At 43.5% G+C, this 14,904-nt stretch overlaps 1 protein-coding gene across 5 annotated transcripts in view; it reads right to left on the bottom strand.

Moving 5' to 3' along the window:
* Positions 1-14,904, bottom strand: part of LOC132816706 (NADPH oxidase 4) — a 172,276-nt gene that overhangs the window by 58,640 nt on the left and 98,732 nt on the right. For all 5 annotated transcript variants that reach the window (XM_060826590.1, XM_060826592.1, XM_060826593.1 and 2 more), the window contains one exon: positions 9,419-9,481. In XM_060826590.1, the coding sequence (XP_060682573.1) occupies positions 9,419-9,481 (63 nt within the window). The remainder of the gene's footprint in view (positions 1-9,418; positions 9,482-14,904) is intronic.

Raw genomic sequence — 14,904 nt, 5'->3', positions numbered from 1 at the left:
GAGAGAACAGTTAAATGCGTGGCTACAGGGATGGTGCAGGAGGGAGGGATTCCGGTTTCTGGACAACTGGGGTTCTTTCTGGGGAAGGTGGGACCTCTATAAACAGGACGGTCTACACCTGAACCTGAGGGGCACCAGTATCCTTGGGGGGAGGTTTGCTAGTGCTCTTTGGGAGGGTTTAAACTAACTCTGCAGGGGCATGGGAACCTGGACTGTAGCTTTAGGGTACAGGACCTTGAGTGTAGGGAGGTTAGGAACAAGGCATCGATCTCGAAGGAGGGTGCCTGTAAACAGGAAGGTGGCTTGAAGTGTGTATACTTCAATGCCAGAAGTATAAGAAATAAGGTAGGTGAACTTGCAGCGTGGGTTGGTACCTGGGACTTCGATGTTGTGGTCATTACAGAGACGTGGGTAGAACAGGGACAGGAATGGCTGTTGCAGGTTCCAGGGTTTAAATGTTTCAGCAGGGTCAGAGATGGGGGTAAAAGAGGGGGAGGTGTGGCATTGCTTGTCAAGGATAGTATTACAGCGGTGGAAAGGATGATGGAGGAAGACTTGCCATCTGAGGTAGTTTGGGCTGAGGTTAGAAATAAGATAGGTGAGGTCACCCTGTTAGGACTTTTCTACAGGCCTCCTAATAGTCTGAGAGAAGTAGAGGAAAGTATTGCGAGGATGATTCAGGAGAAGAGTGAAAGTAGCAGGGTGGTTGTTATGGGGGACTTTAACTTCCCAGATATTGACTGGGAAAGCTATAGCTCGAGTTCATTAGATGGGTCGGTGTTTGTTCAATGTGTGCAGGAGGGTTTCCTGACACAATATGTAGACAGGTCAACAAGAGGTGAGGCTATACTGGATTTGGTTCTAGATAATGAACCAGGCCAGGTGTTAGACTTGGAGGTAGGTGAGCACTTCGGGGACAGTGACCACAACTCGGTGATTTTTACTCTAGTGATGGAGAGGGATAAGTGTGCACTGCAGGGCAAGAGTTATAGCTGGGGGCAGGGAAATTATGATGCGGTGAGGCATGACTTAGGATGCGTGGATTGGAAAAATAGTCTTCAAGGGAAGAACACAAATGATATGTGGAGATTGTTCAAGGAAAAGCTATTGGGTGTCCTTGATAAGTATGTACCAGTCAGGCAGGGAGTAAAGGGTCTTGCGAGGGAGCCGTGGTTTAATAAGGAATTGGAATCCCTTGTGAAAGGGAAGAGGGCGGCCTATGTAAAGATGAGGCGTGAAGGTTCAGTTGGGGCGATTGAGAGTTATAAGGTAGCCAGGAAGGATCTAAAGAGAGAGCTAAGAGCAGCGAGAAGGGGACACGAAAAGTCCTTAGTTGGTAGGATTAGGGAAAACCCAAAGGCTTTCTATAGGTATGTCAGGAATAAAAGGATGACTAGGGTAGGTATCGGTCCAGTCAAGGATAGTAGTGGGAAGTTGTGCGTGGAGGCGGAGGAGATTGGAGAGACACTAAATCAATACTTTTCGTCAGTATTCACTCAGGAACAGGACACTGTTGCTGATGTGAATATTGAGTCACAAGTGATTAGAATGGATGACCTTGAGGTATGTAGGGAAGAGGTCTGGGGAATACTGGAAAGGATGAAAATAGATAAGTCCCCTGGGCCTGATGGCATTTATTCTAGGATCCTCTGGGAAGCTAGGGAGGAGATAGCGGAGCCATTGGCCTTGATTTTTATGTCGTCATTGTCTACGGGAATAATGCCAGAAGACTGGAGGATAGCGAATGTGGTCCCCTTGTTCAAGAAGGGGAGTAGGGATAGCCCGAGTAACTATAGGCCAGTGAGTCTCACTTCTGTTGTGGGCAAAGTCTTAGAGAGAATTGTAAGGGATAGGATTTATGAACATCTGGATAGGAATAATGTGATCAAGGATAGTCAGCATGGTTTTGTGAAGGGCAGGTCGTGCCTCACAAACCTTATTGAGTTCTTTGAGAAGGTGACCAAGGAAGTGGAGGAGGGTAAAGCAGTAGATGTGGTGTATATGGATTTTAGCAAGGCGTTCGATAAGGTACCCCATGGTAGGCTAATGCAAAAACTACGGAGGTATGGCATTGAGGGTGCATTAGAGGTTTGGATTAGGAATTGGCTGGCTGGAAGGAGACAGAGGGTAGTAGTTGATGGTATAGATTCATCTTGGAGTGCAGTTACTAGCAGTGTTCCACAAGGATCTGATTTGGGACCATTGCTGTTTGTCATTTTTATAAATGACCTAGAGGACGGGCTTAAAAGCTGGGTGAGCAAGTTTGCGGATGACACAAAAGTGGTGGAGTTGTGGACAGCGAAGAAGGATGTGGCAGATTACAGCGGGATATAGATAAGTTGCAGAGCTTGGCAGAAAGGTGGCAAATGGAGTTCAATGTAGCTAAGTGTGAAGTCATTTACTTTGGTAGGAGTGACAAGAAGATGGATTACGGGCTAATGGTAGGCTACTTGGTAGTGTGGATGAGCAGAGGGATCTTGGTGTCCATGTACACAGATCTCTGAAAGTTGCCACCCAAATAAATAGTGCTGTGAAGAAGGCATATGGCGTACTGGGCTTTACTTGTAGAGGAATTGAGTTCCAGAGTCCTGAGGTCATGTTGCAGTTGTATAAGACTCTGGTGCGGCCTCATCTGGAGTATTGTGTGCAGTTTTGGTCGCCATACTATAAGAAAGACGTGGAGGCATTGGAACGAGTGCAGAGGAGGTTTACCAGGATATTGCCTGGCATGGTAGGAAGATCGTATGAGGAAAGGCTGAGGCACTTGGGGCTGTTTTCATTGGAGAAAAGAAGGTTTAGGGGAGATTTGATAGAGGTGTACAAGATGATTAGGGGTTTAGATAGAGTTGACAGTAAGAACCTTTTTCCGTTAATGGAGTCAGCTGTTACTAGGGGACACAGCTTTAAATTAAGGGGTGGTAGGTATAGGACAGATGTTAGGGGTAGATTCTTTACTCAGCGGGTTGTGAGTTCATGGAATGCCCTGCCAGTAGCAGTGGTGGACTCTCCCTATTTATGGTCATTTAAGCGGGCATTGGATAAGCACATGGAGGTTATTGGGCTAGTGTAGGTTAGGTAGGCTTTGGTCGGCGCAACATCGAGGGCCGAAGGGCCTGTACTGCGCTGTATTTTTCTATGTTCTATGTTCTATGTTTTTGTCAAGCTCCCTTTTGGATGTTCTCTGGGCATGATTCTACAGATGCACTGCATACACTCAGCTTCTGCTTATGTATCTGGGGCATCGTCCACTCTACCTTTGAAATTCTGGGATCTTTTTCTAACTCTAATTTAGACACTGGAGATATTGTGATAAATTCATTAACTGCAGAAATTTTTGAATCCTCACTTGCTTTCACCAGATTGAACTAGTATTAAAGTCTTTTTTCTCATTTCCCAGCAGAGGTCTGACTTTCTACTATGGCAGGAGCTTAATCTAATTGCAACTACAGTTGCTGTCATTGCATCCCCTTGGCAAATTCTCTGCAATAAGCAGAGAACTTCATTTCTTTATCTTTTCGAGAATGGTTTGATTCTCCTCAGGAGATAGCTGCATTTTCAGAAACTGTGCCACCTGAATCTAAAGATATAAAGCCCAAAGTTTCAGATTCTAGTATATGAACAGCTTAAAACTTGGTTTCCTTCTCTGTAACTGAGAGTTGAAAGAACAAATTACTTTCCAGAATGCCCATGGGAGCTCTTTTCTGGCCTCTTCTGCCTGTTTCAGCTTCCATTTGGAGAAAAATGGAGGGTTGCCCCATCCTTCTTGCAATGCACCAGAATTCTCGAATCTGTATACCTGATCCAAGGGCTAAAATCCTGGTTTGATCCATTACATCATTTGAAATAAAACCCTTCATTTTTTTGTACCTCCTGCAAGAAGTTTGAATGTGATGGGGTTGGAGTAGTAACTAACAAAACAAAACTGATGAGGCTCTTAAAGGTAAACAGGTCAAATTTATAGAAAGCAATTAAGAACTAAGAATACAAGAACTTAATCCTTAGTTTTTATGAACTAATAATTCAATTGCAATGTGTTAACAATTATATAGAGTGACACTCAATTGTGATGTGTATTTAACTAGCCCATTAATTTACTTATTTTCATTCATAATTGATTGTTTCCTTTGTAGCAGATATTTATGCTGCTTAGGAATTTCTACTCTTTAGTAGAAGTGAAACATTGAGGAACAATTGATTATTATTTTCAATCTGGGCTTGCTTGTAGGTTTTGTAGCAAAAAGAAAAACAAATTGTTGGAAAAATTCAACAAGTCTGACAATATTTGTGAAGAAAAAGCTAACTTAATGCTATAGGTCCTGTGAGCCTCTTCAGTACTGATTGTAGCTAGGTAAAGGTTGCTATGAGGTGGCAGGATGGGAAGGGAGATGGTAAATGGTAGGCCAAGTCGGATGAGAAAGAGACACACAGATAAAGAGAGACTGAGACAGAGAGATGGATACAAAAAGGAATGGTAAAAACCAGCTGGGCGAGCACAAAGTTACAAAGGAGGACAATTAGTGGCGGATAATGGGTTGTTTCTGGTAGCAGCCCATGTGATGACAAGGCCTGGTGTACAGGAGTTAGAGTAAGGACATGGGAGAAGGTACTCAGGCCCTAAAGGCATTGAACTCGATATGGAATTCAGAAGGCTTCAGGATCCCCAAGCGTACATTGTTCTTCCAGCTAGCGCTGAGATAACGCACCGCAGCAAGCCCAAAACAGAGATGTTGGCCAGTGAACAGGGTGATGTGTTGAAGTAGCAGGCAACCAGAATCTCAGGGCCATTTTTAGGGAAACTTCTATTGCACATCATTTTCTGCTCCCAAGCATCTCCACATGATTACAATGGTCAAATTGTCTTGTAATTTTCAACATTTCAAAAGATGTAAACAGAGAGCAATCCCAATGTTTTATAAGACTACAAAAGTTCAGAGAGGAATGATTAATGAGGGCTATTACACAATGCCCAAGTTTCTTCAATATTTTTAATGAGAATGGGATTCTGGGTAATCCAAGATGGAGGACGGGAAAAATTTGTAGCTGTAATAGCTGTTCCTTTTTTGGGGTATTTTTGGTGTTGGACGTGTTTTCCTCCATTCCCAGGAGCAGCAATTACTGTTTTATATGCTTTGCATTGTTTGGAAGTTTGGGGGGGGGGGGGGGGGAAGAAAAAGTCAAAACAATGCCCTTTTAAAACTAGAAAGACAGACAAAGGCAGCGAGCACATGGTCTGTAAGGTAGAAAGAGAAAGAAACCTACACTGCTAACTGACACAGCAGTGAATCTGCGCAGTTACTGTTGAAATTGCTGATTGAATTCATGTATTGCTGGACATCAGTGTGTGTCCAGGAAAAATTCACAAACAGCGAAATTCACAACTGGTCTTGGAGGAACCTGTTTGGGAAAGGTCACAGCACAGATACAGATAAGTGAATGGTTTTAAGTTTCACCTTGCTGTAAATCCACAGTCGTGAGTAGAGTAGGTTCTTTCCTAATTATATCTTTTTATTGGGATCTATCTTTTGATTAATTTTTTTTAAAAGAAGCCATAAGTATTAAGTTAGCCTGGAGCAGTGTTTTGTAGAAGAATAAGACATTGCAATTTTCTGGGTCTGTAAATTGGAAGGAGAAAAGTGGCCTTTAGTAAAGTGATATGCTCTTCTTGTAAACTGTTCGAGTTTTGAGAAAGCTTACGAGTTACTGAGGATTATATCTGCAATAAATACCGTTGGTTGCGAATCCTATCAGATCAAATGAATTGGTTGGAATGACAGTTAGAGGCAATGAGGAATGTAGAAGAGCAAAGGGGTGTGATGGATGACAGTTACAGGAAGGGAGAAAAGCTGCAGGTGCAGTCAGGTACTCGGGTTAACTGTCAGAAAGATAGGAGATGTAGGCAGGTAGTGCAGGAGTCTTCTGCGGCCACCCCCATTTCAAACAAGTATGCTGTTTTGAAAAATGTAAGGGGTGATGGACTCCCAGGGGAATGTAGCATGAACAGCCAAACTTCTGATAGAGACTGACTGTAATGCAATGAGGGGTACGTCAGCTTCCAACAATCAATTGTGTTCTGGGACTTTCTAGTCAGACGCACAGATAGATGTATTTGGAGCCAGCAGAGAAGAATCAAAATCGTGTGATGCCTCCCTGGTGTCAGGATCAAGGAAGTCTCAGAGAGAGTGCAGAATATTCTCAAAGGGGAGAAGGCTCAACAGTAAGTCATTGTACACATTGGAACCAACAACATAGGAAGGGAAAAGGATGAGATTCTGGAGGGAGAATATAAAAAGTTAGGCAGGAACTTAAAAATGATGTTCTCTAGGTTCGGAATATCTGGATTACTTCTGGTGCTATGAGCTAGTGAGAGGAGAAATAGGAGGATAAAGCAGATGAATACATGGCTGAGTAGCTGGTACTTGGGAGAAGTATTTGCATTTTTGGATCATTGGAATCTCTTTTGGGGTAGAAGTGACCTGTATAAGACGGAAGGATTGCACCTGAATTGGAAGGGGACTAAGATATTGGCAGGGAGATTTGCGAGAGATGCTCAGGAGGATTAAAATAGTAACGAAGCGGGGTGGGACCGAGGGAGATAGTGAGGAAAGAGATCAATCTGACACTGGTACAGTTGAGAAAAGAAGCAAGTCAAACAGTCAGAGCAGGCAAGGGCAAGGTAGGACTAATAAATTAAACTGCATTTATTTCAATGCAAGAGGCCTAACAGGGAAGGCAGATGAACTCAGGGCATGGTTAGGAACATGGGACTGGGATATCATAGCAATTGCAGAAATGTGGCTCAGGAATGGACAGGATTGACAGCTTAATGTTCCAGGACGCAAATGCTACACGAAGAACAGAAAGGGAGGCAACAGAGAAAGGGGAAGTGGCATTTTTAATAAGGGATAGTGTAATAGCTGTGCTGAGAGAGGATATTCCCAGAAATACATCCAGAGAAGTTATTTGGGTGGAACTAAAAAATAAGGAAGGGATGATCAACTTATTGAGATTGTATTACAGACTCCCTAATAGTCATCGGGAAGTTGAGAAAGAAATTTGTAAGATCTCAGTGATCTGGAAGAATGATAGGGTGGTTATGGTAGGGAATGTTAACTTTACAAACAGATTGGGACTGCCATAGTATTAAGGGTTTGGATGGAGAGGAATTTGGTGAGTGTACAAGAAAATTTTGAGTCAGTATGTGGATGTAACTACTGGAGAAGATGCAAAACTTATCAAACTGTTTGGAAATAAGACAGAGCTGGTGGCAGGTGTGTCAGTAGGGGAGCACTTTGGGATAGTGACCATAATTCTATTAGATTTAAAATAGTGATGGAAAAGGATAGACCAGATCTAAATTGGAGGACAGCCAATTTTGACAGTTAGAGGCAACAACTTTCAAAAACTGATTGGTGGCAGATGTTGGCAGGTAAAGGGATGGCTGGAAAATGGGAAGCCTTCAGAAATGAGATAAAGAAAATCCAGAGGCAGTATACTCCTGTTAGGGTGCTTCTTAAAAACTTACCTCTGACCAAGCCTTTGGTCAACTGACTTAAGTCTTATTTTATAATGTCACATATTTTGGTATGTTATAGGTTCTATATCGATATAAGCTGTTGTGGTTGAACCAGGATTTCAAAGAAGTCATGAGAAGCAATGCTCATTTTGAGCTGGTATTCAGGAATTTAATCATAATAAAAGAGCATCTATTCAAAAGTGACCATTTAGTGGTAAATGTTATTACAACATTGGAGTTAGACACACTTAAGGCCTTGTCAACATCAAAGTAAATGCAAGATCTAAGAATGGGACAAAAAAATCCTCATGCCAGGGTGCTAAAACTTGTCACCTGATTGGATATGATGTGCTTGTATTCTGCTGAATAAGATTAAGCACTTGCAAATCCAGGTTAAAAATGAACAGACAAAATCATTACTCATTAAAATAGATTGATGAACTGCAGAATGTTAACACTGGAAACAAACTGCATTATCCCCCTCAAAATTCAAACAAAGATGCACCTTAAATAAAACCCCTCCCAATAATATTGACCCAGATGAATGACCATATCCTTATTATTAGCTTAACTGCAACAAAAGAAACTCTTGACTTACTGGTTTCAAAATGATTGCTACTTCTTGAATTGTTGCCCAAGAATGCTTCTTCAAATACATTTGAAGAAGTTTTCCCAAGACAAAAGAATATGAAAGTTATACTTTCTATTACATTTAACTTGGCAGGCATTCATAGTATTCACAGCAACTACGTAAATACAGTTGCCACTTATCAGCCTAAAGTTGTCTGCAATTGAATAAAATGGCTTGACCTACTGATGAGTTCAAAAAACTTTAAAATATCTGTGTAATCAATCATCCTGGAATGATGGCAGTATTAACCCTTTGGTAGCATAACATTCCCAAACCACACCTTTCTTAAAACAAAAGGTTATGAGCAAATCCATACATCAGCCACCAGCATTAACGTTTCCAGTCTGTGTCCTTTCATCAGTACTGGAAAAAGACAGAAATCCAAAATGTTAAATTCTCTCTAGAGATGCTGCCTGATCCGCTCTGTATTTTAATATGGTGTTCTATTTCGGATTCCCACTATCTACAATATTTTACTTCTGGACCTCAGCTCATCTGTTTTTTTTTAAAATCCAGTTTGTGGCAATAGGCAGCAGTCAACTTTAACCCCATGTATTCTGTGACTAGCAAACGTGTTTCTTAAAAAATAAATCAATTCAGCATCAGGCACATTAATGGCACTGCACTTCAGTAACATATAAGCATACTTTTACATATTCCAATGCAGATCTTGATATTAAGGAACACAAGATAAGATTTCCATGGGGGTTCTCCCAATCATTTGCTGCACTAGAAACACTGCCAACATTCCAGAAATTCCCATTCATACCTTTTTTCCAAGGTTTCTACCAAAGTTACAAGAGGAGTTCTTCAGTGGACATTTTGTAGATGGCAAAGGCCTTTTAGATAATATAATATTTATAAACCTGGCTAACCACCAGTACTTTAAATTTAGGAAATGAAAATGAACAATTTGAAATTGAGCTGGATGATTCTATGCACTATTTAACCCAGTTGCTAGAAAGCTTTGAGTTTACAAGTTCCAAACATACTTCAAATCAGCAATTTTCTAGCATAACTTTAGCACAGTCACACAGCACTCTGAACTGAAGTCAGTTGATAGAGTCATACACTGATCTGATGCGGAACACTCAATACTGCTGCCACGTTTTGACCACAAACATACAATTCGTATCTAAGATATTCTAGTTCCTAATTTCTAAAAAAAGACAAGATTTTAAGAGCCTGTCAGTGATTTGAAACTTTGACTGTTTAAATATATAAATATTCTTTGATTACATACTTTTAAAAACAGCATAAATAATTGTACTTACTGTTGTGAGGGTAAAGGGATGACTCTCAAATGTTGATACGCTTGGACAGTGCAGAACAATGTACTAAAGGAATAGTGGAGGGGAAGAGGGGAGAGGAAAAACAGTTAGTGAATTTAAAGATTATTATTCAAAATTTAATAGGAATGTAAAGAACTGGATTAGGCCATTCAGTCCTTCAAAGCTCTTCACAAAAATCATCCTTCCATCTAAATCCCAGAACCTTCGGTCATCTTACCAAACAAAAATCAAGCATTGTGTTTAAAACATTTTATGCTCAACATAAATTTTCATGGAGTACTTGCAGCTAACTCAATCAATTCATGTTATGTTATATTTGCCACCATTGCTGTATACTTCTATCCCTTTTTGCATTGATAGTTCTAGATTTGGAAACCAAAATTGTAATACTTTTATTTTTGCAATGCAGTAAAAATCATTTATTATTAAATCAAGCATCAAAGTGCCAAATTACTTCAATCCTAATCTTAGCTAAATGACCTGTGACATTCAAGATGAATGTTTCTTTTGTCTTGTAACTTTTTTCTCTGCGTGTACACACACAACATACAACAGTACAGCACAGATCTCCCAGTTTCGTCCAAACATTATTTCACTCCATTTCTTTCGTTGTTTTTCTCCATTTTGGTCTTTAGCTTCCAAACTCCATATTTCTCTCTTTTATGATGTTCATGCATTTGTAGTCTGTATGACTTAGATTTTCACACACAATCAGGATGACTCAGGAGCCTTGTACACATTGTAGTGGATCCTGGATTCTTGGATTGCAAATTCCAATTCTGGGCTTTCTGATTTTGGGAGTGACTTTCAAGGATATGGGCTAGTCAGGACATGAGCTTCCACCTGCCTCCTTATCGAACCTTGGCTAAGAGTCCAAATATTTGTCAGTCTGTTGAAACATGTGAACTGCTGTTTCATTAACCATTCAATTAACTTCATATAGATAAATATCAGGTTGTTGCAATTTCAGATGCTGAAACTTTGAAGGTTGAGATGATTGATACTTCAATTGTCTTGTGACAGAAAGGAGCTTTTGTTTTGAAACAGTTATTGGTGAATTACTAGTTCATATTTTTAAAGCTCTTCTTATACATCCAACTATCACTAGAAGGTACATTGTTTTTCTTTAGCGTACAGTGGCTCTTTTATCAAATTCATACATGCAATTTAGGTGTCGTTTGCAAGGATAGCATTTGTTAACCATCCATACTGCCCATCTCCCTAAGTCATTTCAGGGACCAGTTAAGAATCAACTATACATCTGTATGTCTGAAGTCACATGTAGATCAGAATGTGTAAGGTTGGAAGATTTCCTTCTGTAAACAACTTTAGTGATCTACATGTATTTTAATAACAACTGACCATAGTTAGGTAGTCATCATTAGAATTGGCATGAGTGGTACATGAAGGCTGATGGTAGTTTTTTTTTTTAGGGGGACATATCTTGTAATGGGGGCATGAGAAGTATTGAAGGGGGGAGGGGGAAAGAGGAAGGTGCATGAATGGTGGCAAAGAGTGTTCGAGGAGGATGAGAGGGTGTGAGGGATGAGGGCTGGAAGGCCTTTCTACTTTTACTGAGACGAAGACCCCAGAACGGATATAGGCTTTTTCACAGACTAACATGCAATCAGCAGCACCTGTGGTTACCTCTAAAAATCCTTTCAGGTTTAGTAGGCTAATTGCTGCTAGCTATCTCACCTTCCCCATGACAATGATGATCCCATCTTCCCAAAAGCTTTCTCCTGAGGTGGCTGAGCCAAACTCAGAACTTTTCCCAATTCCTACTTCCCACCTTTAGAATGAAACTTGGACTTAGCTCTTTCACATGCATTTTCCCCATTTTTGAAAATTCAACTTCACTTCTTTTTCCAATAAATCTCAAATTCCTCTCCCATGTCTCTCAAAATTTCTATCTTACCTCACAAGTGATGAATATACCCTGTATAGAGAATCAGGAATACGACAAATCACATCTCTATGTATTACTCATCAATTCACATACCCATTGTCCAAGTATATTCTTTTTCTTCAAGGTAAAAACAATGACTGAAGGCACTGGCAACCAGATTCTGGATTAGTGGTGCTGGAAGAGCACAGCAGTTCAGGCGAAGGAGCAGCGAAGTCAATGTTTCGGGCAAAAGCCCTTCATCAGGAATAAAGGCAGAGAGCCTGAAGTGTGGAGAGATAAGCTAGAGGAGGGTGAGGGTGGGGAGAAAGTAGCATAGAGTACAATAGGTGAGTGGGGGAGGGGATGAAGGTGATAGGTCAGAGAGGAGAAGATGGAGTGGATAGGTGGAAAAGGAGATTGGCAGGTAGGACAAGTCCAGACAAGTCATGGGGACAGTGCTGAGCTGGAAGTTTGGAACTGGGGTGAGGTGGGGGAAAGGAAAATGAGGAAACTGTTGAAGTCCACATTGATGCCCTGGGGTTGAAGTGTTCCGAGGAGAAGATGAGGCGTTCTTCCTCAGGCGTCTGGTGGTGAGGGAGCGGCGGTGAAGGAGGCCCAGGACCTCCATGTCCTCGGCAGAGTGGGAGGGGGAGTTGAAATCTTCGAGTAAAAAATGAGGTCTGCAGATGCTGGAGATCACAGCTGCAAATGTGTTGCTGGTCAAAGCACAGCAGGTTAGGCAGCATCTCAGGAATAGAGAATTCGACGTTTCGAGCATAAGCCCTTCATCAGGAATAAGAGGGAGTTGAAATGTTGGGCCACGGGGCGGTGTGGTTGATTGATGCGGGTGTCCCGGAGATGTTCCCTAAAGCACTCTGCTAGGAGGCGTCCAGTCTCCCCAATGTAGAGGAGACCGCATCAGGAGCGACGGATACAATAAATGATATTAGTGGATGTGCAGGTAAAACTTTGATGGATGTGGAAGGCTCCTTTAGGGCCTTGGGTAGAGGTGAGGGAGGTGATGTGGGCACAGGTTTTACAGTTTCTGCGGTGGCAGGGGAAGGTGCCAGGATAGGAGGGTGGGTTGTAGGGGGGCGTGGACCTGAACAGGTAGTCACGGAGGGAATGGTCTTTGTGGAAGGCAGAGAGGGGTGGGGAGGGAAATATATCCCTGGTGGTGGGGTCTTTTTGGAGGTGGCGGAAATGTCGGCGGATGATTTGGTTTATGCAAAGGTTGGTAGGGTGAAAGGTGAGCACCAAGGGCGTTCTGTCCTTGTTAAGGTTGGAGGGGTGGGGTCTGAGAGCGGAGGTGCGGGATGTGGACGAGATGCGTTGGAGGGCATCTTTAACCATGTGGGAAGGGAAATTGCGCCTCTAAAGAAGGAGGCCATCTGGTGTGTTCTGTGGTGGAACTGGTCCTCCTGGGAGCAGATACGGCGGAGGCAGAGGAATTGGGAATATGGGATGGCATTTTTGCAAGAGGTAGGGTGGGAAGAGGAGTAATCCAGGTAGCTGTGGGAGTCGGTGGGTTTGTAAAAAATGTTAGTGTCATGTCGGTTGTCATTAATGGAGATGGAGAGGTCCAGGAAGGAGAGGGAGGTGTCAGAGATGGTCCAAGTAAATTTAAGGTCAGGGTAGAATGTGTTGGTGAAGGTGATGAATTGCTCAACCTCCTCACAGGAGCACGAGATGGCGCCAATGCAGTCATCAATGTAACGGAGGAAGAGGTGGGGAGTGGTGCCGGTGTAATTACGGAAGATCAACTGTTCTAAGTAGCCAACAAAGAGACAGGCATAGCTGGGGCCCATACGTGTGCCCATGGCTACCCCTTTGGTCTGGAGGAAGTGGGAGGATTCGAAGGAGAAATTGTTAAGGGTGAGGACCAGTTTGGCCAAACGAATGAGTGTGTTGGTGGAAGGGTACTGTTAGGGACGTCTGGAGAGGAAAAAAATGGAGGGCTTGGACACCCTGGTCATGGCGGATGGAGGTGTAGAGGGATCGGATATCCATAGTGAAGATGAGGCATTGGGGGCCAGGGAAACTGAAGTCTTGGAGGAGGTGGAGGGCGTAGGTGGTGTCTCGAATGTATGTGGGGAGTTCCTGGACTAGGGGGGATAGGACAGTGCCGAGGTAGGTAGAGATGAGTTCAGTGGGGCAGGAGCATGCTGAGACAATGGGTCGACCAGGGTGGTCAGGCTTGTGGATCTTGGGAAGGAGGTAGTGCAGGGTTCCCAGACTATGAGGTTGGAAGCTGTGGGTGGGAGATCTCCTGAGGTTCTGTATGGTCTGGGAGATGATGGTTTGGTGATGGGGGGTGGGGTCATGGTCGAGGGGGCAGTAGGAAGAGGTATCCTCGAGTTGGCATTTGGCTTCAGCGGTGTAGAGGTCAGTGCGCCAGATTACCACTGCGCCCTCTTTATCCGCTGGCTTGATGGTGAGGTTGGGATTAGAGCAGAGGGATTGGAGGGCTGTGCATTGGCTGATTGATGATGTCACTTCTGCCCCATCATGGCCACGCCCACAACCACTTCCACCCCTCACAATTCCTCATGCGTCACACGTGACATCTGCCCTCAGACTCCACCCCTCCAACCGTAGCAAGGACAGAACACCCCTGGTGCTCATCTTCCACCCTACCAACCTTTGCATAAACCAAATCATCTGCCAACATTTCCGCCACCTCCAAAAAGACCCCACCACCAGGGATATATTTCCCTCCCCATCCCTCTCCGCCTTCCGCAAGGACCGTTCCCTCCGTGACTACCTGTTCAGATCCACGCCGCCCTACAACCCACCCTCCCATCCTGGCACCTTCCCCTGCCACCGTACGAACTGTAAAACCTGCATCTACACCTCCTCCCTCCCCTCCATCCAAGGCCCTAAAGGAGCCTTCCATATCCATCAAAGTTTTACCTGCGCATCCACTAATACCATTTATTGTATCTGTTGCTCCTGATGCGGTCTCCTCTACATTGGGGAGACTGGACGCCTCCTAGCAGAGTGCTTTAGGGAACATCTCCGGGACACCCGCACCAATCAACCACACCGCCCTGTGGCCCAACATTTCAACTCCCCCTCCCACTCTGCCGAGGACATGGAGGTCCTGGGCATCCTTCACCACTGCTCCCTCACCACCAGACGCCTGGAGGAAGAACGCCTCATAACACTTCAACCCCAGGGCATCAATGTGGACTTCAACAGTTTCCTCATTTCCCTTTCCCCCACCTCACCCTAGTTCCAAACTTCCAGCTCAGCACTGTCCCCATGATTTGTCCGGACTTGTCCTACTTGCCTATCTCCTTATCCACCTATCCACTCCATCTTCTCCTCCCTCCCCTCCCCCACTTACCTATTGTACTCTATGCTACTTTTTCCCCACCCCCACCCTCCTCTAGCTTATCTCTCCACACTTCAGGCTCTCTGCCTTTATTCCTGATGAAGGGCTTTTGCCCGAAATGTCGATTTCGCTGCTCCTTGGATGCTGCCTGAACTGCTGTGCTCTTCCAACACCACTAATCCAAAGTATTCTTTTTCTCTCCTATCCCATAGAGGTATGTACCCAGGCTCTGGCCTTGCTCCT

This window comes from Hemiscyllium ocellatum, chromosome 6 (genome assembly GCF_020745735.1).
Source record: "Hemiscyllium ocellatum isolate sHemOce1 chromosome 6, sHemOce1.pat.X.cur, whole genome shotgun sequence".
NCBI classification, from domain to species: Eukaryota; Metazoa; Chordata; class Chondrichthyes; order Orectolobiformes; family Hemiscylliidae; genus Hemiscyllium; species Hemiscyllium ocellatum.
The sequence above is the reverse complement of the archived record's forward strand: the minus strand, read 5'-3'. Positions and strand labels throughout refer to the sequence as shown.